Below are 26,764 nucleotides of genomic sequence, written 5' to 3'. Positions count from 1 at the left end.
AAAAAAACACACACACACACACACAACGTTACAGCACTTTACATTGCTTGGCAGCGCAAAACAACATATACAATTCAAGTATCCTTAATTTGTAATCCATAACATATCTCTCAAATGATTCATCTTTGCTTATGAAAGAGAGCCACAAAATAAATGAACTCAGAAAGTAATGCAAATCAATTGGTAAATTGGCTAACTTCTTCAAGCTCAGTGAAGTACAATACAGATTTAGAGAGTTAAGACATTTACTTTACGCCTCCTATACAATGTCGTCTTATCAGAGGATTCAAACTGACGACTGCAGTGTAAGAATGGAAGCCCAGGCAACATGTAACCAGAGTACAGCCAATCTTTACATAATCTTTGTGCACTCTCCATGAGTTGATACCTGCAACACCTGAAGTGGTTCAGCTGAAACAACAAACTTCTCTGAAACTTCTTAATTAAGGGGCAGACCTGAGTAATTCTTATCTAGCAGTTTGTTTATGGCCTAAATTTTGTGGGCAAGTTGTCCACATCACCATATATATACATGGCAGGAATTTCTCAGACCGACTTACATCTCCATGTATTAGTACAAAATTTTAAATTTGATTAGTCTGGGCACTGGAAATGTCAAACAATCAGAGGAGCAGACCATACATCTTGAGGCAAACAATTGAGGCAGGTCACCAAAGTTGAAACGTGCCCTCCCAAGGGGGCCCCCAACCTTTCCAACAGTCAACATGTCAAATCATCAGTGAACCGTGGCTGAAAGTACTGGCATGATAGTAAACATTAGGGTTGACAGCAAGTATGGCTTTGAATATCGAATGAAGTTAAATGGCAAAACAAGATTCACGTAGCCATCCCACATTTAGTGGGGTTACGGTTTAGTAGAGTTAGAGTTATAACTGAATATAAGCACCCAACTGATCTGAAGATTGGGCGAGAGTATTAAAATCAATCAAGTACTGAACCACTGAGACAGGTTTTTGTCTAAGAAGGATTCCATGTATTTTGCTTTTAAAAAAAAATTGGAGCACCTAATCAGTAAAAAGGAAATACTGAATTGAGTCAGAACCATTACATGTTCAAAGTGCCATCTCCGCTTGCAATGCAGCAAGCTCGTCATCCTCGGGTGTGTTCTTCTGAGCAGCTGGGAGAGCTGATATCCTGCTGGTTGGGACTTGCATTGGAGCTGCAGGTAAAGTTGTTGCAGGCTGAAGAAGCTGTTCTTCCAACTCAGCTCCCTCCAATTCTTCAAGCTCTGCTTCAAGTTCATCCTGTGAAAATGAATATGCACATCAGTACTACGAGGAATGAAAAAATGTTATAGGGTGAAGTTTAAAAGTGTGTATACCTCATCAAAGTCGGCTGCTGCACCAATTGGAGCAGATAGTGCTTCCTGAATCTGCTTCATGTTCTCAGTCTGCTCGTTTATCTCATCCATTGTCTTGTCCACATCATCAATATTCCTGTCAAATAGTACACCATTTTTAACATCCATGATTTTTTGAAATAACATAAGAAGAAATTTTATCATTATCTAATGGTTCAATGAAAGCTAAACATCAAGGGCCAAATTGCTACCATGTTCCATACTCATCAGTTAATATACATACAAATGGGACTAGATTTACAAAACATCAACAAGATAAAACCAAAATTGCCAATTTTCAAACCTGAAGCAGGGCCAGTGTGGGAGTGTTGTTTAGTGGATCAAAAGAAAATGCAAAGATTTTCCATTAAATTAGACTTGCCTCCATCTCAAGCCAAGATTTATTTATTAAAAAAAAACACTGAACATGCAACAGTGTATTTGTTTTTTTGGATGAATAAAAACTATGTTAAAGGAGAAGAAGAATAGACAAAAGAAGGGCCTCACAAGGAGACAAGAAAGGGCAAGTCCAACCAAAAAAAAAGGGGGTGGAGGGGAACTGCACTACTCAATGATACAATCCATCAAAAGGGAGGGGGAAGAGATGGTAGAGGGAGGGAGACCACAGGAGACAACAATAAGGCTGTTCCTTGGGGAATCTCTAACTGGACGGTGGGGCAGGTATGCGAGCTTTGTAGACACATCAAAATAGATGGCATTCCAAATCTGATCATAAGAACGGGATTTGGAGGTCCATCTTTAAAGATTCCTTTCCATCCAGAGGTGGTTGATGGTAGCACGGAATGCAAGTTTTCCAACAATGTCACAAATAGAGGACCCCCGAAATGTCATATCCACCCAGATCCACTCTTTACTGAAGGGAAGTGGTCTCCTACGAGAGGGGTTGCAACAGCAACCTAGGACTTTTTTCCAAATGATTGTGGAGAAGGGACAAGCAAAGAACAGATGATCAACATCTTCATTCCCATTCCAGTGAAGACAACAAGCATTAGGTGCTTGGATGTGTCTAAAGTTGAGGAAGGACTATGTGGGAAGGCATTTGGAAAGGGCCCACCAAGCCATGAAGCTGTGGCGGGGAATGTTTTCGTTGAACCAGATAAGCTTTCTCCATGGAACCAAGGAGACATATGTTCTCACGAAGTTCTAGGCAGAAGAAGAGGTGAAGATTTTAAAGGGGGAGGGATTCCAAGTGACAGAGTCATCTCTACCTCTAGGATCAGGGACAAGTGGAGGAAGCCTAGACCAAATGTTAACCAGAGGGGGGCGGGGGAGTGGGGGGAGCCCAAGCATTATTCCGGATGATGGAGGAGACAGTGGCAAGGCGGTCTAGGCCCGTGGAGTAGATGATCCTAGGGCTAACATCAAGGAGAATTGGACGATTTAGGAGCCAAGGATCAAGCCAGAGAAAGGTGGAGGTACCTCTGCCAATGGAGTAGGAAATGGCATTTAAAGCCATGGGTCTGAGGCTGAGGATACCACACCAAACCCAAGAAGCATCCGGACCAGGAGAAGTGGACCAAAGGGAATCATTTTTTAAAAGGTGAGAATAAACCCATGAAACCCACATACTATTGTGCTTAGACACAATTCTCCAGATGAGTTTGAGAATACCCACAGAATTCATGTCTTTATGCGCCTGAGGCCCAAACCTCCTTCAGATTTGGGAAGGCAAACACTTTTTAACTGATGGGACGAACTTTGTGGTGTCGGTGCCTTTCAAGAGAAATGATCAAATGAGAGATTCAATTGCCTTGACAGTGGAGGAGGGAAGAACAAAGATTCTAGACCAATAAAGATACATTGATTAAAGCACCGATCTAGCAAGTTCCTGCCTTCCAGCATAGGATAAGAGTTTACTTTTCCACAACTGAAGTCTTTTCTGCAAGAGGTCCAGGATTGGGGTGCAGTGGTGGCCAGAGAGTCTGGAGGGGATGAGCGTGAGACCAAGATACTTGACTGATAGAGAGCCAAGGGCAAATCCAGTGATCTAAAGAAGGCAATTGGTGGAAGCTTCCTCAATCCCAGAGGTGAAGATGTGGAATTTCACTGGGTTGATCCGGAGACCCGAGAGATGCTCAAAGAGACGGAGGGAGGACATGATGGAAGAGATGGAGGAATGATCTGCTTTAGAGAAAATCATCAGGTCATCAGCAAATGCAAGATGAGTGCAACAATGTATTAATTTCTATTTTATAAGAAAAAGAAACACAATTAGCTCTTAACAAAAGCCTTTCCACACCCCAAAAAAAAAATGTTAAAAGAGAATAATTCACTGGATTCGATAGCATACAAAGACAAAGAAGATCCCAGAAGGCACAACTGCTCACACAAAATCAATAAAAAGAAATGAGTACTTACGTTGCTTTCTGCATAGCTTTCATTGCAGCTGCACCAGTTCGCAATGCATCCACAGTTTCAGTTGTCGCTTTTGCACCTTCTAGCATTATCATCTGAAGTTTCAACACCACAACATAGAATTGAAGTTCAGATCATCTCACACCAAATAATAAATGGACAATATCAACCAACAGTAACTGAGAAAATGTTATAATGACTTCAGAGATTAAAATTGCAAATGCACCTGATCATGGATGCGCAATTGGAAATTACCCAGCTGCTCAATCTGCTGTTCATATAACCTTTTCCTTTTCAAGCATTGTATTGCCGCTAGATATCAACAACAGAGTAGAGAATTCAATCAGGATTCCAAGACATTAGAAGAAATCACTGTAGAACACATATTTGGAGTTTGATATCCCAAAGACCTAGAGACCTGCTACTTGTGTTTTTGAATAGTCATACTCAAAGACCTTAAATAACTACATCCAAACAAGGGGTAACAAACTAAAAGTACCATAAACATGGGCAATCATGCGTCGAGAGAATAAAAGGATGGTATCAGTGGACAGGACTAGGGTCAACTGAAGGTATAAAGTGAGAACATCATCGGGCTACAACCTCAAATACATAATCATAACTATAGTTTTGATGCAGATCATAGTTAGTCAAAACGCCTATTTCTTTTCTTTTCTTTTAATTTTTTTTGTACTCGTTCGCTGGCTATAGCTGTTTAAACACATTTGTGTTTTTTTGGAAGTAAAAAACTGCCATTTAAATAACACTATTAACCCCACATTTAAAACCCCTTTCCCCCTTTTTTACTCTTTCATCGCCTTCCATTTTGGAGCCCTAGAATGCAACTTGAAAGTTTTTGAAATCGAGAGAAGTGAACAGTGGATGAGCCCTAGTTAGCAGAGCTGCGACTATTCAAATTCAATCTAAGTCTTCAAAGCTGCCGACCACCTTTGCCCTTCCCTTCCAACTATGTTAAAGCCTTGCAGCTCCGACGCCACTGAAGAAGCTAAACTCTTTGCTATAGGCTAGCTTCTGAAAACAGAATCAATCCCTAATTATTATATGAAGTCCTTGATCATTATATGAAGCCTGTGGAAACTTGCGCATTTCTCTAATCTCCATTCCCCGGTAGAAACAGTCATTCAATCCTAAATGGAATGTTGCAATTTTTTTTGTATTTCTCTAATCCATATTCCCCTGATTATTATATGAAATCCCTAATATGAAGCCTGTGGAAACTTGCATATTTCTCTAATCTCCGTTCCCCTAATTATTATATGAAGTCCTTGATCATTATATGAAGCCTGTGGAAACTTGCGCATTTCTCTAATCTCCATTCCCCGGTAGAAACAGAATTCAATCCTAAATGGAATGTTGCAATTTTTTTTTTTTTAAGGTTTAGAGCAAAAGCCAAATACGTTTCCCTCAGTAGTGTCTTTACTCTTTACTATGAACATGGGTCAGTGTGTTACTCTTTACTCTTTACTACCAGGGAGTGGTGATGCAAATATACAATCAAAAAAAATTAAGCTGAGGCGCTAAATATAGGACGGGAGAATGAAGGGTGGAGATCCTGTCTTATGTGCATCTAGTGAACACTTGATCTGCTAGTGTTAGCATGATATTTTTACCAAGGAATTGAATGGGTTTGTTTAGGATAACCTTGTTCAAATCAGTTCTTTTCAGTTGGGTAAACCAGTATCAAATTGAATGGGTCTGTTTAGGACAACCCTGTAGGTTCGCTTGCAGTACCAAATAATAGTGAACCTCCCCGTTGTTCAAGATACAATATATACATATATATATATAAGCTTGCCTGATGTGGATACTGTTATTTTTTTTTCAAATATCTTTTATGTGATGTGTGAATCCAAGTTTATTGAAATGTTAAAGGATTAATGTTATTCATGCATATGCATGCCCATTATGAATTAATAGATGGAAAGGTATAATGGTTTTTGGGTTCTCGAACTCAAATGAATCAATGAGACAGTGTGTGTAATTTTTATCATGTAGATAGCTGAGAGCCCATAGCCATATATAGAATGGTGAGGAATAAGGATAAGTTCTGGGAATATGTAGATCAACTTGGTAATAACCATTTCAATGTAAGTATTACAACCATGATTTCTCTGGGAGTGTTACAAGAGTGAAGGATCATTTGGGTTGCCTAATTACCCATCATGTTCAAATTTGTTCCAAGTTCCCTGAACACATATAAGTTGAAGCTCTTGCAAAAATGAATTTAAGTGCATCTAAGAAAAAGAAACTGATGCAGATCCAGGTCCCAAAATCGAATTTGGATCACTTATGGGCCCACAAGAATGATAGATAGCTTAAGGGTATGGGTGGAAAATCCATAATATCCAAAGCAAAACACATCTTTAAAAGTGATTAGCAACTGGGGTAGTTCTGGAATTAAAACTTTAAAGAATGTGCTATTCTGGAAATTGATGAGTGGGTATAAACAGAACTAAAGTTCAGCAAAGAGGGTTTTATGTAATTAGAAGTAACTGTCCTTGGAAATTTAGAGACTTGCCTTCTTCAACTTTGGAAACCCATGATAGAACACAAAACTGGTCGAGACTTAGGCTGGTTCCGATTGAGAGAACTCATCTAAATCACCTTTGTTCACCCTGAAATTTCAGACAAAGGTGGAAAACTTTATGGCCTCTCATTTCTAAATGATGGGCATAGCAAATCATCAACCAACGAAAATCCACTGTCGCTGCAACTTGGATCGGCAGTAGGCAACTCCAGATCTGAATCAGGTTTCAAATCTCTCAGTAGGAGGACCTGTGGGAGATGAGAATCTAGAGTTAAGGTCGCCCAAGGAGGGGAAACCTTCAACCAAAACCGCGTAAACAGATCAAGCACTAAGAAGATCTGAGAGCTTGATTAGGGATGCAAATATCACCATAAGCAGGGGATTTCCGGCAAGGAGAGTACAGCAAAAGTAAAGAAGAAAAAGAGGGAAAAGAGAGAGAACACTCTCGGCAGCCATGGTTTCACCCAAACCATCATTCAAATCCAATTCTCAAAATCTACTCTGCATCTAAATCCAAATATAAAAATAAAATCTCACTCAAATAAGAATAAAATTTGACTACCAAACTAAGTTCTAACTCTAAAAAAGAAAGAAATAGAGAAATAAACGAAATTCAAAAGTAGCCCTATATCCGACGTGCAACTGCATCAGAAAGAGTGATACCATGGAAAGTAGAACTGGTTCTACAAGTACATTCGGCACTCTTCAAGCCACAATGCTAGAAATGGCTTCTAGAAAATACAGTAATTGGAAAAGCGGATAACAGAAAACTTTGTCAAGAATAACATTTCTTTTAATGTTATTCAAACTAAGCATTTTATTACAATGATAAGATTGCATGTGAGTATGGGTCAGGTTTTGTTGTACCCAATTATTCGACTCCCCGTACCCGTTTGATTCTTGAAGCGAAGGCAAAGATCTTGTAGTATGTTAGCAACATAAAGTCTGAGGTAAAACAGGTTGTTCTATTATGTATGATTCTTGATCTGATTTAAAGAAGAGGTCTTGGGTTAATGTGATAGCTTACTCTCTTGGTGGTGATAGCATACTTGCTGCTGTGTCTCTGCTGGGACTGCTGTGTGTTTGATACTTTGATCACAGTGAAAGGGAGTGTTGTTTCATCCATTCGACTCCTTATGGTGGGAAGCCCAGGAGGATCTGATACAAGTGTTTTCTTCTTCTTCAAGCTTATCTACAAGACTATTGCTGCCTTACTGCTACAGGTATTTACTCTTTTCTTGTATCAATTTTGTCCAGGCAATAGGTTCCCTATAAAGGAATTTCGATCTCTGTCTAGGCCCAACCAACAGTCACCTTTGGCTGATATTTGGATTAGTGGTTCCCCTCATTAAAAGAGGAACTCGATCCAGTTTTGGTCCCCATCTGAGCTGTGGTTATCAAGTTATCAGAAATCTCTGTGTCCTGCAGTGACTTTACCATGACAGAATTTGGTTCAATTGTTTGGACAATCCTATTCTGTTTTCTGTTGTGTCTAATATTCATTCGGGTCTGTTAGCATCCTAATACTACTGCTGAATCATTCTTACTTGATGATTACTGATCTGTTCCAAGTCTTATTGGGTGTTGAGATTGATAGCTGCTGATTACTATATTTTCTGTTGGTCTGATTTAATTAGTTCAATATTGGCTGGTTCTGGTTGTTCTTTGTTTAAAAGTTCCTGCAGTTGAGACTTGGTTATACTCCCTATCCTAAGTCTACATTAAGTGGTATCAAAGCATGGCAGAGGACAACTCTACTACTGAGTTGAATAACTCCATGGCTTCCCTAATGAGATGGTGAGACAACTGCATCAAGAAATGGTGCTAATGACTGAAGTATTTAGAATGCTGTGACATGTTGGTGCCCTAGAATCATTAATAGCACCTGTAACACCTCTCGGTGAAGTGAAGATAACTCTATTCAAACCAAAAGAACTTGAAGTTAAAGTTCACATTGAAGAGATAGTCATTGAAGCTTCAAACACAGAAGGTCAAGAGATAGAAGATTTCACTGAAGAATTCTACTTTGAAGAGAGCATAGTCGACAAGATTGAGGCCGTGGAAGATGAGATAGTGATTGAAAGAACTCCACAATAAGTCTTTGAGATTCATGATGAGAAGGAAGAGTTTGTTCCAATCCTTGATGAGAAGGTTACAAACATTGACGACTCTATGCACATGACATTCACAGTTGGTATTAATTCAAAGGTTGAGCATATAGAGTTTGTTATGCCATCATGGTTCTTTGAAAAGAGAGTTCCACGCCTTGAAGACTACCTTCCAAAAGTCTACAACCAACTTGAATTCTGTTTGGGAATGGTTACGGCTGCTATTCACATGTTGTTCCCACCTCATCACTGCAAAATTCGAGGATGAATTTTTTCAAGATGGGGAGAGTTGATGCAGATTAATAACCAAAATAAGCTTGTTTTATTAAGAATAAGCCTAGGGTTGGGTTGTATATGTGTTGGGCCTTCAGTCCATGTGGTTTGGAGTGTATTGGGTCTAAAATAGGGGCTCTAAGATTGAGTACGAGATTACTAGTTAGTTTCATTTTTTCATTGGTTTCCTTTTTAGTTGGATTTTGATGGGATTAATTAATTTCTAATTTTAGTACCTAGTTAGTTTCCTAGTTAGTTTTTAAGTTCTTATTTCCTAGTTTCTATTTTTAATTTTAGTAATCAGAGAACTTGCTTTTATTTAGTTTCCTATTTCAATTTTGGAAACTAAAGTGAATTTATATTATTTGTAAACCCCCATCATTATAATAAATAGAGAGGGCTCCCCTTAAGCCCAATGATTGATGAATGAAAAATAAAAAGCATGCTGCCATGACTCTCCTGAGACTGCTGTGGTTGATCACAGTGGAAGGGAGTGGTGTTTGATCCATTCAACTCCTTGCGGTGGGAAGCCCAGGAGGATCTGATACAAGTGTTTTCTTCTTCTTCAAGGTTATCTACAAGACTATTGCTGCCTTACTGCTACAGGTAATCTACAAGACTCTATTGTTGCCTTACTGCTACAGGTATTTACTCTTTTCTTGTATCAATTCTGTCCAGGCGATAGGCTTCCTGTGAAGGAATTTCGATCTCTGTCCAGGCCCAACCGACAGTCACTTTTGGCTGATATTTGGACTAGAGGTTCCCCTCATTAAAAGAAGAACTCGATCCAGTTTTGGTCCCCATCTGAGCTGTGGTTATCAAGTTATCAGAAATTTCTCCTTTTTTGTCCTGTAGTGAATTTACCAGGACAGAATCTGATTCGATTGTTTGGACAGTCCTATTTTTCTGTTGTGTCTAATATTGATTTGGTTCTATTAGCATCCTAATACTACTGCCAAATCATTCTTACTTGATCATTACTAATCTGTTCCAAGTCTTATTGGGTGTTGAGATCCATAGCTTCTGATTACTATATTTTCTGTTGGTCTGATTTAATTAGTTCTATATTGGCTGGTTAATATAGACTTAGGATAGGGAGCTTAATCTGAGTCTACATTAAGCTTAATGTAGGCATAGGATAGGGAGTCTAACCAAGTCTCAACTGCAGGAACTTTTAAACAAAGAACAACCAATAACAAGAACAAAAATCAGATCTGGAAACCAACCTTCGATCTCAGAAATTCAGAAATCTGTAACTGAATGATAATCAGGAAGTAAGGGCTTAAATCACCAACTTAAAGAGATTAAATTAATGAGGAACAAGGCCAGCAAACACTAAGCAATTTTCGGGACAAATCAAAAAATTCTGGACAGAAACTGAACTAATTAGAAACGGACAGAATAGGGAAAATTATCATAGCAATAAAACCCCAGGTCTGATTGACCCCACATTAGGATCGAACCACCCTCCTACTAATACTAACACTCGACCAGAATACGAGAGCCATCAGGTGGCTGGTTGGTCTGATCAGTGAAGGGTTGGTGTACAAAAAATTCTGGAAAATCTCAGATCAGAATTAAGAGAAGAACAGAATAATTACCTGGATGGTTGAAGAGCAATAGAATAAAGACAACAGTAGATAGAAGGAACCTCTTCGGCTTCCCATCGCAAAGATTCAATTGGATCAAACACCAATTCCATCAGCCTTGATCAAACACAAGACAACTCTTCATGAAGAAGACAATAGCAATAGCCATTAATTTTTTTATCAAAATCATCTCAGCTTTAGGAGCCCTATTTTCTTTATTTATAATGTTGATGGGGGAGGGATTTACAAAATAGAAGGTTCCTAAAAAAGGAAACCAAATATTCTCCTAATACAATAGTTACTAAAAACTGAAATTAGAAACTAGTTGAAAAAGGAAACTAACTACTAATGACTTGACTCAATTAATAACTTGACTCCTAAGAAAACAAATATAACTCAAATCAAACCCAATTTAAAAAGAAACTAATGAAAATGGAAACTAACTACTAATCCCGTATGCATCCTTAGAGCCCCCCTTTTAGACCCATAAAAGTGGTCTATTACACTTGAAACACATGGGATCAAAGGCCCAACATATATGGAACCCAACCCTAGGCTTATTCCTAATAAAACAAGCCTTTTTTGGTGATTAATCTGCATCAATAACTGCATCATATCTTTCTGAAGAAATGTTTGTTGTCATTGAAGACCTTGAACCACAACATTTTGTGTTATTAGTTTCAAATAATGCCTGTAATTATAACTCATGTGATAATATGTCGAAGGGAAAATGGCATCATATACATAGAACAAATTGTGTTGCACAACGGATTAATTTGCTTCTGAAAGATATCCACAACCATGTTAAATGGGTGAGAGAAATTATAGAGATGGGGAAGCTTGTGGTGGATAATATGCCGCACACTGCTATTTTGTTTTTGATGAGGCAATTCACCAAATGGTAAAAGAGCTTAAGCAGCCTTGTAAGACAAGATTTGGCACTAGTTTCTTGATGCTCCAATCCCTCATTGCAGTTGAGCATTAGTAAAGGTTTTTAGTTGTATCATCTGCATAGAAAAGTTTTCACTTTAATAGGGCTGCAATGCCAGTAAGATTTGTTTAGATCATTCAAACTGATACATTTCGCGAGGGAGCAAGGGTGGTTATTGCATTCATGGAGCCACTTATTTGGATTCTTCACATTGTTGATTCAAAAGGTTCGACTGCAGGTTATTTATTTGAAGCAACAGAAAGGGCAAAAGAGAAACATAAAGGAAAATTTTTGCGAGGGATAGAACCAAGTATTTAATCATTATGGACTTCTTTAATATTAGGTTGCAGAGTAACATTGTTCATCAGGTTCATCTGTTTGCTGCCATTTTAAACCTTGCTTTAATGTATGCTGATAAACTTAATATAAAGTCAAAAAAGCTTATGGCAACACAAGATTCTGTTATAGTGAAAAAGCTTCCTCCAGAAGAAAATGATCAATTGATTGAAGAAATGGTTGAATATCGAATGAAGAGCACAAGTGATGCCGTGCTGGGCTGTTAATCTAGTTGCTGGACAGTCCCACATGTGGACCCATATATGGACTATTCTTAAGCCCAAATCCTATCAATCAAGCATCAGGTTTTTCAGCTATACTTGGGCCTATTCAATGTTGTTATTAAAGCCTATTGGACCAGCCCAGTTCCTGTCCAGGATGGCCATCGAACAGTATGTTTAAAGGAGAGATTCTGTTAGATCTTGTAGGCCTCATTCTGACCATGTCATGGAGGAATTTTCAGGGTGGCTTGTTGACTTGCACGAGGAGGAATTAGTAGAGGAATTTCCAGATTCTTTGGGATCCAGCTGGTAGTTTTATGGATACAAAATTAGAAGAACTTTGAAGTCTTTTACAGCTATCGCATGGGTCCCACCTGGACAGCTGGCTTGGAAGAGTGATTGATGAAATATTTCAGCTTATTTAGTTTCTATTTTCTATTTTTAGGTTTAGAAAGTAGGATTTCTTTTATTGTAATAGCAGTCTAGGAATCTTCCAAAAAAATAGCAGTCTAGGAGTTTCTATTTGTGTGGGTTTCTCTTTCTTTACTTTCTATTTTGTAAAGGGGAGGGAGTCTAAAATCATTGTTAGCAAGTACTGTTCTGTCAAGCCTTCCCATGAATGGGGAGTTTTGTTTGTATTGATTTACTTTATAAATACAAGGGGGACTATCCCCATACGATTTGGAAGAAAAGAAAGAAGCTTTATGCTTGGCTGATTTATTCAGTTTGCTGAGAGAGTTATGTTGAAAAAACCATGGGTGAGAGACCCCTTCCTTAGTCCCTTTATCCTTCTACCCCTTTTCCCTTCTTGATGCAGATTAATTACCAAAATAGGCTTGTTTTATTAGGAATAAGCTTGGGGTTGGGTTCCATACATGTTGGGCCTTTAATCCCATGTGTTTTGAGTGTAATAGACCACTTTTATGGGTCTAAAAGGGGGGGTCTAAGATTGAGTACGGGATTACTAGTTAATTTCCATTTTCATTAGTTTCCTTTTTAATTGGGCTTGATTTGAGTTATATTTGTTTCCTTAGGAGTCAAGTTATTAATTGAATCAAGTCATTAGTAGTTAGTTTCCTTTTTCAACTTGTTTCTAATTTCAGTTAGTTTCTAATTTCAGTTTTTAGTAACTATTGTATTAGGAGAATATTTGGTTTCCTTTTTGAGGAACCTTCTATTTTGTAATTCCCTACCCCATTAACATTATAAATAAAAAAGAGGAGGCTCCTAAAATCCTAGATGATTTTGAAAAACAAATTAATGGCTGTTGCTATTGTCTTCGTCATGAAGATTTGTCTTGTGTTTGATCAAGGCTGAAGGAATTGGTGTTTGATCCAATTGACTCTTTGCGGTGTGAAGCCCAAGAGGTTCCTTTCAAGTGTTTTATTCTTCTCTTTTCAAGCTTTATTATCAAGGTTCTACTGCTGCCAAACAAATCAGCCCCTGGTTTGATCCTATCTAACTACTACTGGTCTGACTTACTTGCTACTGGTTTTCTGAGATCGTTATATATTGTTACTCATTTTCTGTTGGTCTGATTATAGTGGTTTGTGGGGTGTAATCTGGTCGTTCTCTAGTCTAAAAGTTCCTGCAGTTTTGGGACTGGTTTGGTTGTCAAATCCATTCCTACATTACTTCTCCAATCGATCCCCTTCCTCTGAGTTTAATTTCTGATTAACTGAGGCCAACCAAGCGCACTGTATGGACTTCGAATCTTCATCGATACTCCCACCAAGGGACCTTAAGTTGCTGCTGATTGTTGCTGCTGTTAAGAGGAAAAATCCATACCTGCAATACTGGATTTGAAGGGTTTTTTGATGAAACCTTGAAGAGCATCGATCTCCCTATCCAGCCATCACAACCTGCCCAGCTTTTGAGGGTAGCATTCAGTCTTAGGGAGCCCCACTCGACCAGAATTTTGGCCTGTTCTGAGGCCTAATGAGTATGTTCTCTGAAATCTCCTATTTCAGCCCTAAATCAAAAATCAATAGAAGTCCAGATTCAGCCATCAGTTTGGTCCGAGCTTTTTGTGGTTTGATTCCATCTAGTTGTCTGTTCTCATCCTTATTTCTCTGGTATTGCTGTGGTTCTTGAAAGAAAGTTATTTTCTGGTTTTCCGAACCCTAATATTGTTTTGAATGATGTAAGGTGGTTTACACTAGAGAAACAACCCCAATAGGCTTTACAATCCCAACCAATAATCAGATCCGGTTTTCAGACCTCAGAACCAAAGAAAGCTTCACAGAGATGTATTACGACTGAAACAGAAGTCACAAAATAAAAGGGGTTGAGAACTTCCACACCTGATCAATAGTAGACCTAGATTAGGTCAAATTAACCCTCCAATAAATCCTGCGGATGGACAGTAGGAAGGTTACAACACAAAGGCAGAAACCCTGTCTGAAAGTAGGGTTTAAGAGCTCAGATGAGAGAAATTCTGCGGCAACAAGGCCTCCAAAGGCCTTGTACTCTTGGTCAAGTGCCTCTCATTTAGGGGATAAAACAAACCCTCAAAAAGGGCCTTCAGATCTGATCCCAGAATTGGAAGATGTGAGGATTAATGTAGAACTAATTCACAGCTAGATGACTAGGAATTAACACCAGAACAGGATCACAGGTGCTGCCGGTTGATATATTGAACAAAAGAGATGCCGTAGGTCTTGGACCTGTCTTCTCAGATCTTGCAATGGCAGCAGATGTTGGGACTTGATTGATACCAAGGAAATTAAAATAGAGAGAAAGAAATAAACATAAAATAGAGAAAAGAGAAGGGGGATAGGTTGGGTCGAGTATCTCACTCTTCCCTAGGGCATCTCACCCAAGCTGTCTCTCATAGCACTGCATCTCACAGTTTTCCAGCAAAAAAGCCTTCTTTTTTTTCCATTCAATTGTGGCCTGTAGATCAGCCTTCTTCCTTTATTTGTAAACTTTAATTGATTTACAAAATTGGATCCTTCCTTGCATGGAAAGGAAAGGAATCCCCTTACAACTAGATATTATCCTATTTGAAAACTAATTACAAATCAAATCAAATCCCTCCCCTTTACAAAGACAAAAACCCAACAAATTAGAATTCCTACTCAAGGTTATTAAGGTGGTGAGGCAACCGAGGCGTTTGAGGGTCTTTCGGAGCACTTTGGCAATAGGGTGGGCATAAAGCGTCGCCTTATTGAATAAAGCGTTCTTGTGTTATATTTTTTATACATCCAAAATATCTTTAGAGGAACTATTTACAACAAGATGAAAAAATGTTTACAACTAACAGACTTCATATAGCAAACCAAGTTAGTGAGCTTAATTGAGACAAATTGCATCAGCAACCTTGTTGGACAACATATTAGCATCTCCAAACATGATGTACAGATGGAAGCCATAATAAATAATCGAACTTTGTTCTATAGGAAAGCAAATTATTGGAAAAAAAGAAAAAAAGAAAAAAAGAAAGGAATATGTAAAATGCTAAAGGTCATACAATCATATGAACATTCATAGTAGTCATACACACATGGAAGGAGGAAAAAATAAAGGGGACAACAGTACAACACATTTTTCCCATCCAACAAAAAAAAAAAAAAAGGAGAGCTGCAGGTTGCACTGTTGCAGTGAAGAAATGAAGAAGAAGAAGGGAGACTGGGAGAGGAAAAGAAAGCAGAAAAAAAAAATGAAAAAACAGAGGAAATGAAGCCAAAAAATAAAATAAATAAAAGAAAGAAGAAGAATGTAGAAGGAAATATGAAAATGGAAAATGCATCAAAGATGTTCTAAAATCTTTCAGCTTAACTCCTCCATGCGAGTTGGCCATGGGGTCCACGAATCAAGAGGGAATTTTCAAGCCTTCTCCACAATACGAGCTAGCAGTGGGACCCACATTAGTTACTGTTGATGTGGGTACTATTCATATGAACAGTAAAAAAAATATTTTTTGTTCCCGCCCTCTTCTTCTCAGGCTTTGATCTGCATCAACTCGCCCCGTCTTAAAAAAAAACTCGACCTCGAGTTTTGTATAGTTTAAGGGCAATCTTGGTGTGGTGCACATCCAGTTTCAACCCAAAACATACAAGCTGGCCATGGGGCCCATGAATCAATAGGGAATTTTCTTTAAGCCTTCTCCATATTACGAGCTAGTAGTGGGACCCACATTAGTTACTATTGATGTAGATACTGTTCACATGAACAGTAAAAAAATCTTTTTTTTTCCAGCCCTTTTTTTCTCAGGCTTTGATCTACATCAACTCGCCCCCGTCTTAAAAAAAAACTCGACCTCGAGTTTTGTATAGTTTAAGGACAATCTTGGCTTGGTGCACATCCAGTTTCAACCCAAAACAATACTCCTACAGCTCACGGGTTTTTGGAACAAAGTTTTGGAGTTATGGCTCTCACTCTTCAGAAAATTCAGGCGGCATAATGAACTCGATGTAATCAAGTTTAAAATCTGATTTTTTATTGAACATTGTATCCTCAAAAATTTTGTCTGGCATATTCTTGATCTCCTCCTCTTGAAACTCTGGTGCAACGTCGATCTCGTCAGATTCTTCTTGGTGGTTGTCTACAGTCAACTCAGTCATCTCTACTTTGAATCCCTCAACATAGACCTCTTTGGGAGGACTATTTAATTCTTGTTGTACCTCTTTCAAAATTTCTTTTGTCATGATAGGATCATTTGGAGGTGGACGGTGGAAGAGACCAAACGTGGCGTCAAACTTTTTCTCAAGAGTAGTCATGCGGTCTGATAGTTGCATCACCTCCTTAGAGAGATCGTCTATGCTAACCATGGTAGGCTCCGATACCAATTAATGTAGAACTAATTCACAGCTAGATGAGTAGGAATTAATTCCAGAACAAGATCACAGATGCTGCCGGTTGGTAGATTGAACAAAAGAGATGCCGTAGGTCTTGGACCTGTCTTCTCAGATCTTGCAATGGCAGCAGATGTTGGGACTTGATTGATACCAAGGAAATTAAAATAGAGAGAAAGAAATAAGCAAAAAATAGAGAAGGGGGAAGAGGGATAGGTTGGGTCGAGTATCTCACTCTTCCGTAGGGCATCTCACCCAAGTTGTCTCTCATAGCACTGCATCTCACAGTTTTCCAGTAAAAAAGCCTTTTTTTTTTCATTCAATCAATTAAATTCAATTCAGTCGTGGACTGTGTAGATCAGCCTTCTTCCTTTATTTATAAACTTTAACTGATTTACAAAATTGGATCCTTCCTTGCATGAAAAGGAAAGGAATCCCCTTACAACTAGATATTATCCTATATGGAAACTAATTACAAATCAAATCAAATCCATCCCTTTTACAAAGATAAAAACCCAATAAATTAGAATTCCTACTTTCTACAAATAAAAACTAAAATTATAAACTACCTAAATATTGTCTTCCTAACTATTAGAAGGAAATATGAAGATGGAAACTACATCAATCAAAGATTTCCTAAAATCTTTCAGCCTACTCCATGCGAGCTGGCCATGGGGCCCACAAATCAAGAGGAAATTTTCTTCAAGCCTTCTCCACATTTCGAGCTGGCAATGGGACCCACATTAGTTATTGTTCACGTGGGTACTGTTCAAGTGAACAGTAACTCGTGAACAATAAAAAATCTTTTTTTTCCCAGCCCTCTTCTTCTCAGGCTTTGATCTGCATCAAGGATTGGTCCCAATTAGGAAACTTTGGTGGAACTCTACAACAGCTGCAACTGACATCCAATGGGGACCAAAAGCTGGTCGAAGGGGCCTTCCAAGGTCAGGAATAAAACCTCAAAAGGGCTTTTGAATCCAGAAGACTAAGAAAACCATGGAAAATCAATTAGGGCTGAAAACCCTGACAATGGCTATAGTTGATCCTCGGCTTGGTTGTGCTTCAAACTGATCTTGTATATTAACTTCAGGCATTCCAAGTGGTTGGAGTAATGTCTCAAACACTCACAACAAAGTTTAAAAAAAGAAAAGATAATAAGGAACAGAAAAAGGAATCAATGGGGAGGTGAGAAGGGGGAGAAGAAGGGTGGTTGGGTTGGGCATCTCACCCTCATCTCAATCTCGCACATTTCAGCTATCTCAGCCATGAGTTTAACTCAATTTTTAACAACTTCAAATTGTATCCTCTTAATTAAATTGATGGGCTTTAAATAGCTTTACATTGCTTAAAAAGAAAAGGAAACTTTCTAAATTAGAAACCTTCTGAAAATTAGAAACTAACTAAACCCATGGTTCAAGAACTCGGCGTTTTTCTGAAAAGGTGAGTTGTTCACACAGGCAAGGTAGAAAAACTGCAATATTTCGAGCGAGATTTTGAGAACTCGGTCCAATAACTTGTCTCGAACCATTTCGATTCATCTCGGTCCATTTTTTAGCCAAACTATACTATTAAAGCCATGTTTCGACTCGACCTAGCTAGATTTCTCGCTGGTTTCGCCTCTTTTTTCCTCTAGCTCCCATTTTTTAGAGAAAATCAACAAAAAAAAAAACAGTGGGACATCTATTCTTTGGCTGGGATCTTCACTCTAAGTTGCATTGAAGCCAAGATATCCAAGATTGGTGGTGGCTTTTTCCCTCAAGAACACTCTAAGGTAAAAACTTCTTCCCAAATCCATTTCTTCCAAAGTAACATCATCAAATCTTGTTTCTTACCATTAATTTTTTTATGTCATGATACTAAGGGTACATTATCAAAGTACCATTTTGAGTTTGTTTTTTGCAAATCTGATGTTTCCATTTTGTTTAAAATGGCTAAAATAGGGTAAATACACAGTTTCAGGGCCTACAAAGTCCATATGCCCACTGAGGTCTACCAACGAGTCGACCACCCGAAAAATATAAGGTTTCAGCGAGATCTCGCCAGATCTTGTTTTTTTGGGATAGCGAGATGGCTGGCGAGATCGAGTTTTAAAACCTTGACTAAACCTTCCTAAACAAATACTTGTGACCAAACAAATATAAAAATAGAAACTACTAACTAATGACTTTGTCTCATAAAAGGAAACTAATCTAAGGAAACAAAATAGAAACTAACTTCTCAAACAAAACAAAGGAAACAAAACATAAAAGGAAACTAAAACCTAAGCTACTTGCTGAATCAATGGACAGCTTCAGGACTTCTAGAAAGGCTGCTGATATCTTCAATCAATTGCTTAGCTAGCTAGGCTTCTAGAGGTTCCAGTTGAAGACACAATCTGGAGAATTCCTTGTGATCGAAGGAGGAAACAGGGCCCCTTTCAACTCGATGGAGCCTGGTTTGGTCTGTCTGGTCCAACATTGGACTTGGTTCAATGGGGCTAACAGCCCCTTGCTTGTGCAAGCTTGATCTACATCACTGCGATAAGGGTATATAGCTGCTGCCTATAGTTCTATCTGTGTTGGGTATTGTTGGGAGTTCTAAGGGTTGAAATAACCTATTGTCATACATATATGAAGTCTGAAACCACAGTACATATACATATGTATATATATACTGTATGTATATATATATACTGATATCAAGTCTGAAACCAGTACCTATTTGGGTGTATTCCTATGATACAGTCTGGGGTTAGAATGTTGATTCCTAGCTCTACATTAACAATGGTGTATCTCAAGAATGTCAATGATGAGAAAAAGCCATCCAAGTAAGTGTTTTAGCTTATTTCATTATTAAATATAGCATTCTTATACTCATTTACTTGCAATCCTTGTAAGGATTTGGTGGACATTTATGGATGGTGCATTTTCTTTGATTCAAAAGGTTGCTCGTAGAATTTTGAGCAAACCTTGTAATTCTCCTTGTGAGCGGCATTGGAGTGCCTGTGATGCAGCACATCAAAGAAGAGAAATAGACTGGCCCCAGATATGTTAGAAGATTAGGTGTACATTAGGATAAACTCTTTGATGAAGGAGAAGTATGAAAGGCACCAGCTTCAGGATACCAAGCCCATTGATGATTGATTTGGTACTGCTTGGTGACCTGACCAAAGAAGACACTGAGCTGGAGATGGACAGACTTGAAGATATGTTGACGATGAACCTGATCCACTAAACACTAGAGTTAATGGGATGGATCCTATGGGATCTACTTTGGATCTTTTGATGTAGTCTTGAATCTTGAATCTTGATTTTTGAACTTCTTTTCTTTTATGAAATTAAATTTTGGAACATATGACCTTAGTCTAAGTTTGGTTTCACCTGGCTTTCAAACTAAACATGTATAAAAAAAGGGGAGGGGGGGGGGGGGGGGGGGGGAGTACCCAGTGCACAACGCTCCCGCCATTGCGGGGTCTAGGGAGCATACTTGTCAAGGTGACAAGTCGACCTAAGGTGGTGGAGGGGTGCCTAAGCACTTAGGCAACAAGGCACCCAACTAGGCTTTGCCTAGGCAACCAAGGCACCCAAGTGTTTTTTTTTATTTCTCCTCTTTTGTAGCATTATTTAGTATGCTACATATACCTTATATCATACGAAATCAATATTAAACCACAGCAACTCATCAAAAATCAATATTAAGCCACATCAAGTCATCAAAAATCAACATTAAGTCACATTAAGTCATCAAAAATCAACATCTAGAGAAATGTTAATTCTCTAATAGGTTGACAAGTCAAATGATTTTATTTTTAAATGAGACTTTTTGTATTAGGGAGAGCACAAAACCAGCTTTCCAAGTTCCAACAAGTCTAAGCTTACTTAAATCTAAGTTGTAATGACAATGTTATGTTCTGGTTGAACTTATTTAAAGTGTTACTTTTAAAATCGCCTTATTAAAAATAATTTTATAGACATCAAAAGAAAATTATTTTACCACACTTGTGGTTTTTAGCAATGTTTTACAATGATAAGATTTATGAAATTTCAGAATTGAGAAAAACCCAAAGCATTTGAAAGTTGAAAATCCCCCCTACAACAAAAAAAAATTAATTTTTTGGTCTTAGACTGTGTGGTCTACTTTTTATCTTTTTGGAATTAAACTATTTTTGTTGGATTCAAATAGGGGGATATTTCTTATTTATGAATAATATCTTAAGTATAAAAACATTTCCTTAAATGATATTTGATATAAATAAGTGTTGTGCCTTACACTATTGCGACAGTGATGCAGATCCATATTCCAAGCACTGAAATCGGATCGCTTAGGGCCCACAAGAATGATAAAATATCTCAATTTAAAGGTTAAGGGGCAATTTTGCAAATTCAGGAACACTCAAGCACTTAAAAGAATATAAAATAACTAATAGAGTCAAATTGGAATATAAAAGTAGAAGAGGAGAAGTAATTTGTAATTGCTAAAGGGAATATAAAATAGCTAATAGAGTCAAATTGGAATATAAAAGTAGAAGAAGAGAAGTAATTTGTAATTGCTAAAGGGGGAGGAATAATATAACACAATTTTAGGACAGGGGGACTTTCTTGTAAATATAAGTAATTGTCCTTACTTGTAAATTTAAACAATCACCTTCTTCAACCTTTAGCACTCATGCTAAACTCAGAACCAGCGGAAAGGAGAAAACTTCAGATTGCTAGAACCTGTTCAACTCTTATCGGATGGGTCAGAAACTCCAGGCAAGGGCTGGAAACCCTTTGGCCTCTTCATTCCAGCAGATGGGTACCTCAACAGCAAGCAACGAGAGACAAATATCCCTGCAACTCAGATCTGGCGATGGTATTGTTCCAGATCTGGTCGGAGAGTAATAGTTCACAACTCAGAAGTGTTTTCGACTTCAGATTCAGATATCTAAGTCGCCTTAGGGCTGGCTACTACACCTCCAAGTTTCGAACCAATAGCTTAGGGTATGAAGGAGATCGACCCACCTGTGTGGTGCTGCTAATGTCGCCCAGATCAGAGTATATCAGAGTATAAACAGAAAGAACTAAGAAGGATTAGGAAGAAGAGAAGATCAGAGAAGAGAACAAAGAAGAAGAAAAGTTCATGGATGGGAAGGGGGAGATGCAAGCTTCATGGCAGCCAAGGCATTCATTCCAACTTTCAATTCTTCAAAAATAACTTCAAATCTGTCCACAATGGACTAAACAGTTGTTTATAAAGACACCAAAAGAACCTACCTTCCTAATCTGAAACAAAATTAAACTTGCATCTAAATCTAAAAGAAATAAAAATCTCACTCAATTAAGAATACCACCAAACTAGTTCTAGCCCTAAAAAGGAAAGTAAATAAAAGATATTTCTAAATCCATTGCCCAACTGCATCAGACAGTCAACAAGACCCCAACTAAACCACCTAGACACCTAGGCAACACTTAACAACTATGCTAGGGAGGGTCGTGCATTCAGCTGGTCATTTCTCAGATTTGATTAGTAAGGATAAGGTTAAATAATATGATCGCCCACAGCATGCCCTCACCCAAAAATTAGAATAGCATGCTCTCAAATAATTCCCCAATTAATGTGTATATTGTTGTTTTTTCAGTCCCATGCTTGAAAAATCTAAACATTTAAAATGCGCACCATCCGTTCTCGTTTTTTTTTCATTGTCAAAATTTTTACCTTTTTTCTTACCGTCCTATTTACTTTTTTAGCCACTTTAAACATGTCATCCCAAACAAAATTCTTTTTCTTTTTCCATTCCCATTTTAACTAACTATGGGCCAAATACATGATTGGGATTCTCTGTAATTTTAATTATCTGTTTTCTATTGGAGTTTTAAATATAGTTAGCTATGTAGGAGATAGTTTCCCTATTTCAAAGTTTCTTAGTTGGCCTTGCCTATGTGGCCTGTGCTTGAGTCATTAATTTCCTTGTTGAGAGAGTTAGTTTCTATTTGTAGGAGTCTTTTCTTTCAATATATGGTTGTAAACTTGCTACAAATTGAATTTGTGTAGAGCTTGCCTATGTGGCCTGTGCTTGAGTCATTAATTTCCTTGTTGAGAGAGTTAGTTTCTATTTGTAGGAGTCTTTTCTTTCAATATATGGTTGTAAACTTGCTACAAATTGAATTTGTGTAGAGCTTGCTTGTGTGGCCTGTGTGGCATGTGCTTGTGCGCCTCTATTTCATCTCACCCTTTTCCCCCGCAAGCATGGTTTAAAGTATCGGTACGTATCAACCGATATGTATCTGTATCGGCCATTACCGATACGATACATGGAATTTTTAAAATTCTTTCGTATGGATACGTATCCTACGATACAGAGCAATACACCACTGAAACGATAATATACACACCGATACGTACCGATACTCGATGGAAAATATAAAATCAAGGTGAAATGTACGTTTCGGTATGTATTGGTATGTATCGACTGATATGTACCGATACGAAGCGCTACAGTCATATAATGGCCAAGATGTGTCATTTTAAAAAAAAACACGATTTTTTGAGGGGTTTTTTGTTCCAAAGTTGCTGCCAACCATTTTTCTCTCTAACTAAAGTGGAAATCAAGGTTTGGAACAAGGATTTTGCATTTATCGGACAACTACAAACCTTGGATTCTTAGTGTGATACTCTCAATTTAGTATTTATGCATAATACATGTTATATATAGCGTTTTTTAACTTCTTTTTTCCTATCCATTTATGTGCGTATCTTTGGCGTATCTCCAATATGTATCTTAATTTTGGCCAACCGATACAGCGACTGATACCGATACTTTAATCCTTGCCCGCAAGATCCTGATGTAGATCCATACTATAGGCTAGGCTATCGCAAGAAGCCCAGCCCAAGAAGTCTCTATCGCTCCACTTAATTAATTGGCCTAGCTCAATAAATATGGGCCCCATGGGCCCATCAATTCTTAGGTAATTGTGTTTTTTTTAATTTCAATAAAGGCTTATTGGGCCCATCGGTTGTAAGATCCATTAGGGGCTATTAGTTTAAGTGGTCTACTCCATGTTTGAGTTAGAAGGTCTAGTCCTAGTTCTAATTTCAATTCCTAGTTGTAGTAGGAGTGTCTAGTCCTCTTTGAAAACTAGCTCATAGTCTTAGTATGATTGTAAATTTCCCCTCTATAAATTGAGAGGCATATGTACCATTAACTATCAAATTTGAATAAAGAAGTTTGCAACTAATTTGCTTAGAGCAGCTGAGATAGTTGTGGGTGAGAAGCCCAAGCTGACATAGTCATTTCCTCTCCCACTTCCCTTGTTTCTTCTTCATTTTAGTCATTCAATTTCCTTGTTCTTTCTTTAATTTCTGCATTCAAGTTTTGTTAGTGCTACTATTATTGTGATACTGTCCAAGAGAACATCAATTCTGTCCAGTCCTTTTTGTCCTCAATCGATCAGCCAAGAAGCCAGAATTGAAGCTCAATCGATCTCCAGAAGTTCCTCAACTTGAAGTCACATTTGTCCAGCATTATAGGGGCCTGCTCTAGTCCATCAGTGGACCACTCGATCCACACTTGAAGTCCAGTTGAGGTCAGCTGCTGCTGTTCTTGAAGATCTTCTACTTTCTCTCTCCAAAGACCTGAAATCAATAAACTCCAGATCTCATACACCAGCCAACAGAAGTTCACCATCTTTGGGGGTTTGGCTCTTCCCCATAAGACTTACAATCGGCCCTGGTTTCAGCCCCATCTGAACAGCCTCCTTCCAGCTGCAGTCTTCTCTCTCTCCTAGGGTTTGATTATTGATTGTCTTTTGAGGCTTGTTTCTTTGTGGGTTACTTTACTCTAGTGAGGGTTATTTAAGACTGGGGGTGAGAAGCCCAGGCTGGGATAGCCATTTCCTCTCCCACTTCCCTTGTTTCTTCTTTACTTTAGTCATTCAATTTCCTTGTTCTTTCTTTAATTTCTGCATTCAAGTTCTGTTAGTGCTACTATTATTGTGATACTGTCCAAGAGAACATCAATTCTGTCCAGTCCTTTTTGTCCTCAATCGATCGGCCAAGAAGCCAGAATTGAAGCTCAATCGATCTCCAGAAGTTCCTCAACTTGAAGTCACATCTGTCCAGCATTATAGAGGCCTGCTCTACTCCATCAGTGGACCACTCGATCCACACTTGAAGTCCAGTTGAGGTCAGCTGCTGCTGTTCTTGAAGATCTTCTACTTCCTCTCTCTAAAGACCTGAAACCAATAAACTCCGGATCTCATACACCAGCCGACAGAAGTTCACCATCATTGGGGGTTTTGCTTTGCCCCATAAGACCTACAATCGACCCTGGTTTCAGCCCCATCTGAACAGCCTCCCTCCAGCCGCAGGTATCCCTTAGAAACCCTAGCCACAGGCTTCTCTCTCTCCTAGGGTTTGATTATTGATTGTCTTTTGGGGCTTGTTTCTTTGTGGGCTACTTTACTCTTGTGAGGGTTATTTAAGACTGTTGCTTACTTTGTTCTAAGGTCTCTTTTAAGTTATATTGTTTAGGGTTATACTTATGGGGGTTAGCTTTCTTGTAATCTACTCCTATATTAAGTGGTATCAGAGCTATAGCTGAAGAAAGACCTCAACAAATCACTCTGGAAGATGTGTGGAAAGCCCTCCAAGCCTTGACTACAAGGTTGGACAGATGTGACCAACAAATAGCTGAACTAAGGGAGTTATTGCTGCTTACTCCAATACTCAAAGTAAAGCTGCCCAAACTATTGTTCAGCCTACTGTCAACAACACTTATAATGTACCTAGAAGGGTCACTATGCAAGCTTGAAGGAATATACCAGTTTGTGATGAAGAGTATGATGACTATGACAATCACCAATTTTGCCAGGATGATAAACACAAGGTGAAGTTGGAACTGAAAGAGTATGACGGAAGGCAAGATCCCCTCTACTTCCAAGACTAGGTAAACTCCTTTGATTATTATTTTCGTTGATACGGTCTGCCTAAGGAAAGGAAGGTCCAATTAGCTATCACAAAGCTAACCGGTGGGGCTAAGGATTGGTGGAATGCTGAAGAAGACAAGCTCATGTGCAGGCGCCAGATGCCTCGCAACTAGGAAGACTTGAAGTTCATCCTCAATGATAGGTTCTTACCACCAACCTACCGACATCAACTCTACGACATGTTAAATACCATCAGGCAAGGTACTATGACTATAGAACAATTTACTAATCGATTCAATGAATTGCTTTCACGAACAGGTGCCTATAAGGAAGATGAAGAACTACTCATCCTGTTTCAAATTGGGATTAAGGCATGACATTCGTGACAAACTTGGTGTGATCGAAATACCCTCCATGAATACTTGTATTGACAAAGCACTAGAGGCAGAGGATCTGATCAAATCATCCACCAGGAGGTATAACTAGCCAACGGACAACAAAAGGCAATTCGCACCAACCAAACCCAGTGGATTCCCTACCCGAGCTCCACAAGATACACAGGATAAGGGTAAGGCTCCAATGGGGGGAAGGGAGAACGGAGCTGTGACGTGCTACATCTGTGGGATAACTGGTCATATAGCAAAATTCTGCTCCAAACGTGGACAATCCAACTCCATCATCAATGCCATCGAGTCCAACCCTGATTTACAAATTCATGAACCTCAAGATGATCATTGGACTATTAATGTTGCAATTGAAGGAATGGAAGATGAATTTGAGGATGAGTATGCACTAGAGGATGAAAAGCCTTATGCCTATGTCAATGTGGTTGCAAGAATCCTAGTGGCTGAAACTAAAGGTGAAAACTGGAGGAGGAATAATATTTTCTACACTTTAATGTCTAGTGGACCTCATAAAGCTCAAGTGATTGGGACAGCGGGAGTTGTGTGAACGTCGTATCTCAGGCTTTCATGGTTAAAGGAAAGTTTAAGACTGAACCTCATCCACAACCACACAAAGTATCACTACTAGACAACAACACCATAGCTGTAATTCAAAGTTGTTCTGTGCCATTGAAGGTCTCAGATTATGAAGAAAATGTATGGTGTGATGTCATCCCCATGGTCCTCACTGATGTTCTACTTGGAAGGCCTTGGCTCTATGACAACAATATTCAAGTTGGAGGTACTAAAAACCAATGCTTCTTCGATCACAAAGGCAAGCCATTCATTCTAAATCCACTCAACATACCACAAGTAAAGGACAAGTCGCCCAAGTAAGAAGACAGCATGTCTTAAAGAATGTTGCAAAAACCTCTTCCAAAACAACCACTAAACAAAAGAA

At 38.6% G+C, this 26,764-nt stretch overlaps 1 protein-coding gene across 5 annotated transcripts in view; it reads right to left on the bottom strand.

Moving 5' to 3' along the window:
* Positions 1-17: 17 nt before the first annotated feature.
* LOC122082190 (vacuolar protein sorting-associated protein 32 homolog 2-like) overlaps positions 18-26,764 on the bottom strand; it is a 33,701-nt gene continuing 6,954 nt past the window's right edge. For all 5 annotated transcript variants that reach the window (XM_042649673.1, XM_042649678.1, XM_042649684.1 and 2 more), the window contains 5 exons: positions 3,963-4,048; positions 3,740-3,831; positions 1,343-1,457; positions 1,070-1,265; positions 18-388 (listed from right to left, as the gene is read on the bottom strand). In XM_042649673.1, the coding sequence (XP_042505607.1) occupies positions 1,074-1,265; positions 1,343-1,457; positions 3,740-3,831; positions 3,963-4,048 (485 nt within the window). In that variant the 3' untranslated portion in view covers positions 18-388; positions 1,070-1,073. The remainder of the gene's footprint in view (positions 389-1,069; positions 1,266-1,342; positions 1,458-3,739; positions 3,832-3,962; positions 4,049-26,764) is intronic.

The sequence above is a fragment of the Macadamia integrifolia genome, chromosome 1 (genome assembly GCF_013358625.1).
Source record: "Macadamia integrifolia cultivar HAES 741 chromosome 1, SCU_Mint_v3, whole genome shotgun sequence".
Taxonomy (NCBI): Eukaryota; Viridiplantae; Streptophyta; class Magnoliopsida; order Proteales; family Proteaceae; genus Macadamia; species Macadamia integrifolia.
The sequence above is the reverse complement of the archived record's forward strand: the minus strand, read 5'-3'. Positions and strand labels throughout refer to the sequence as shown.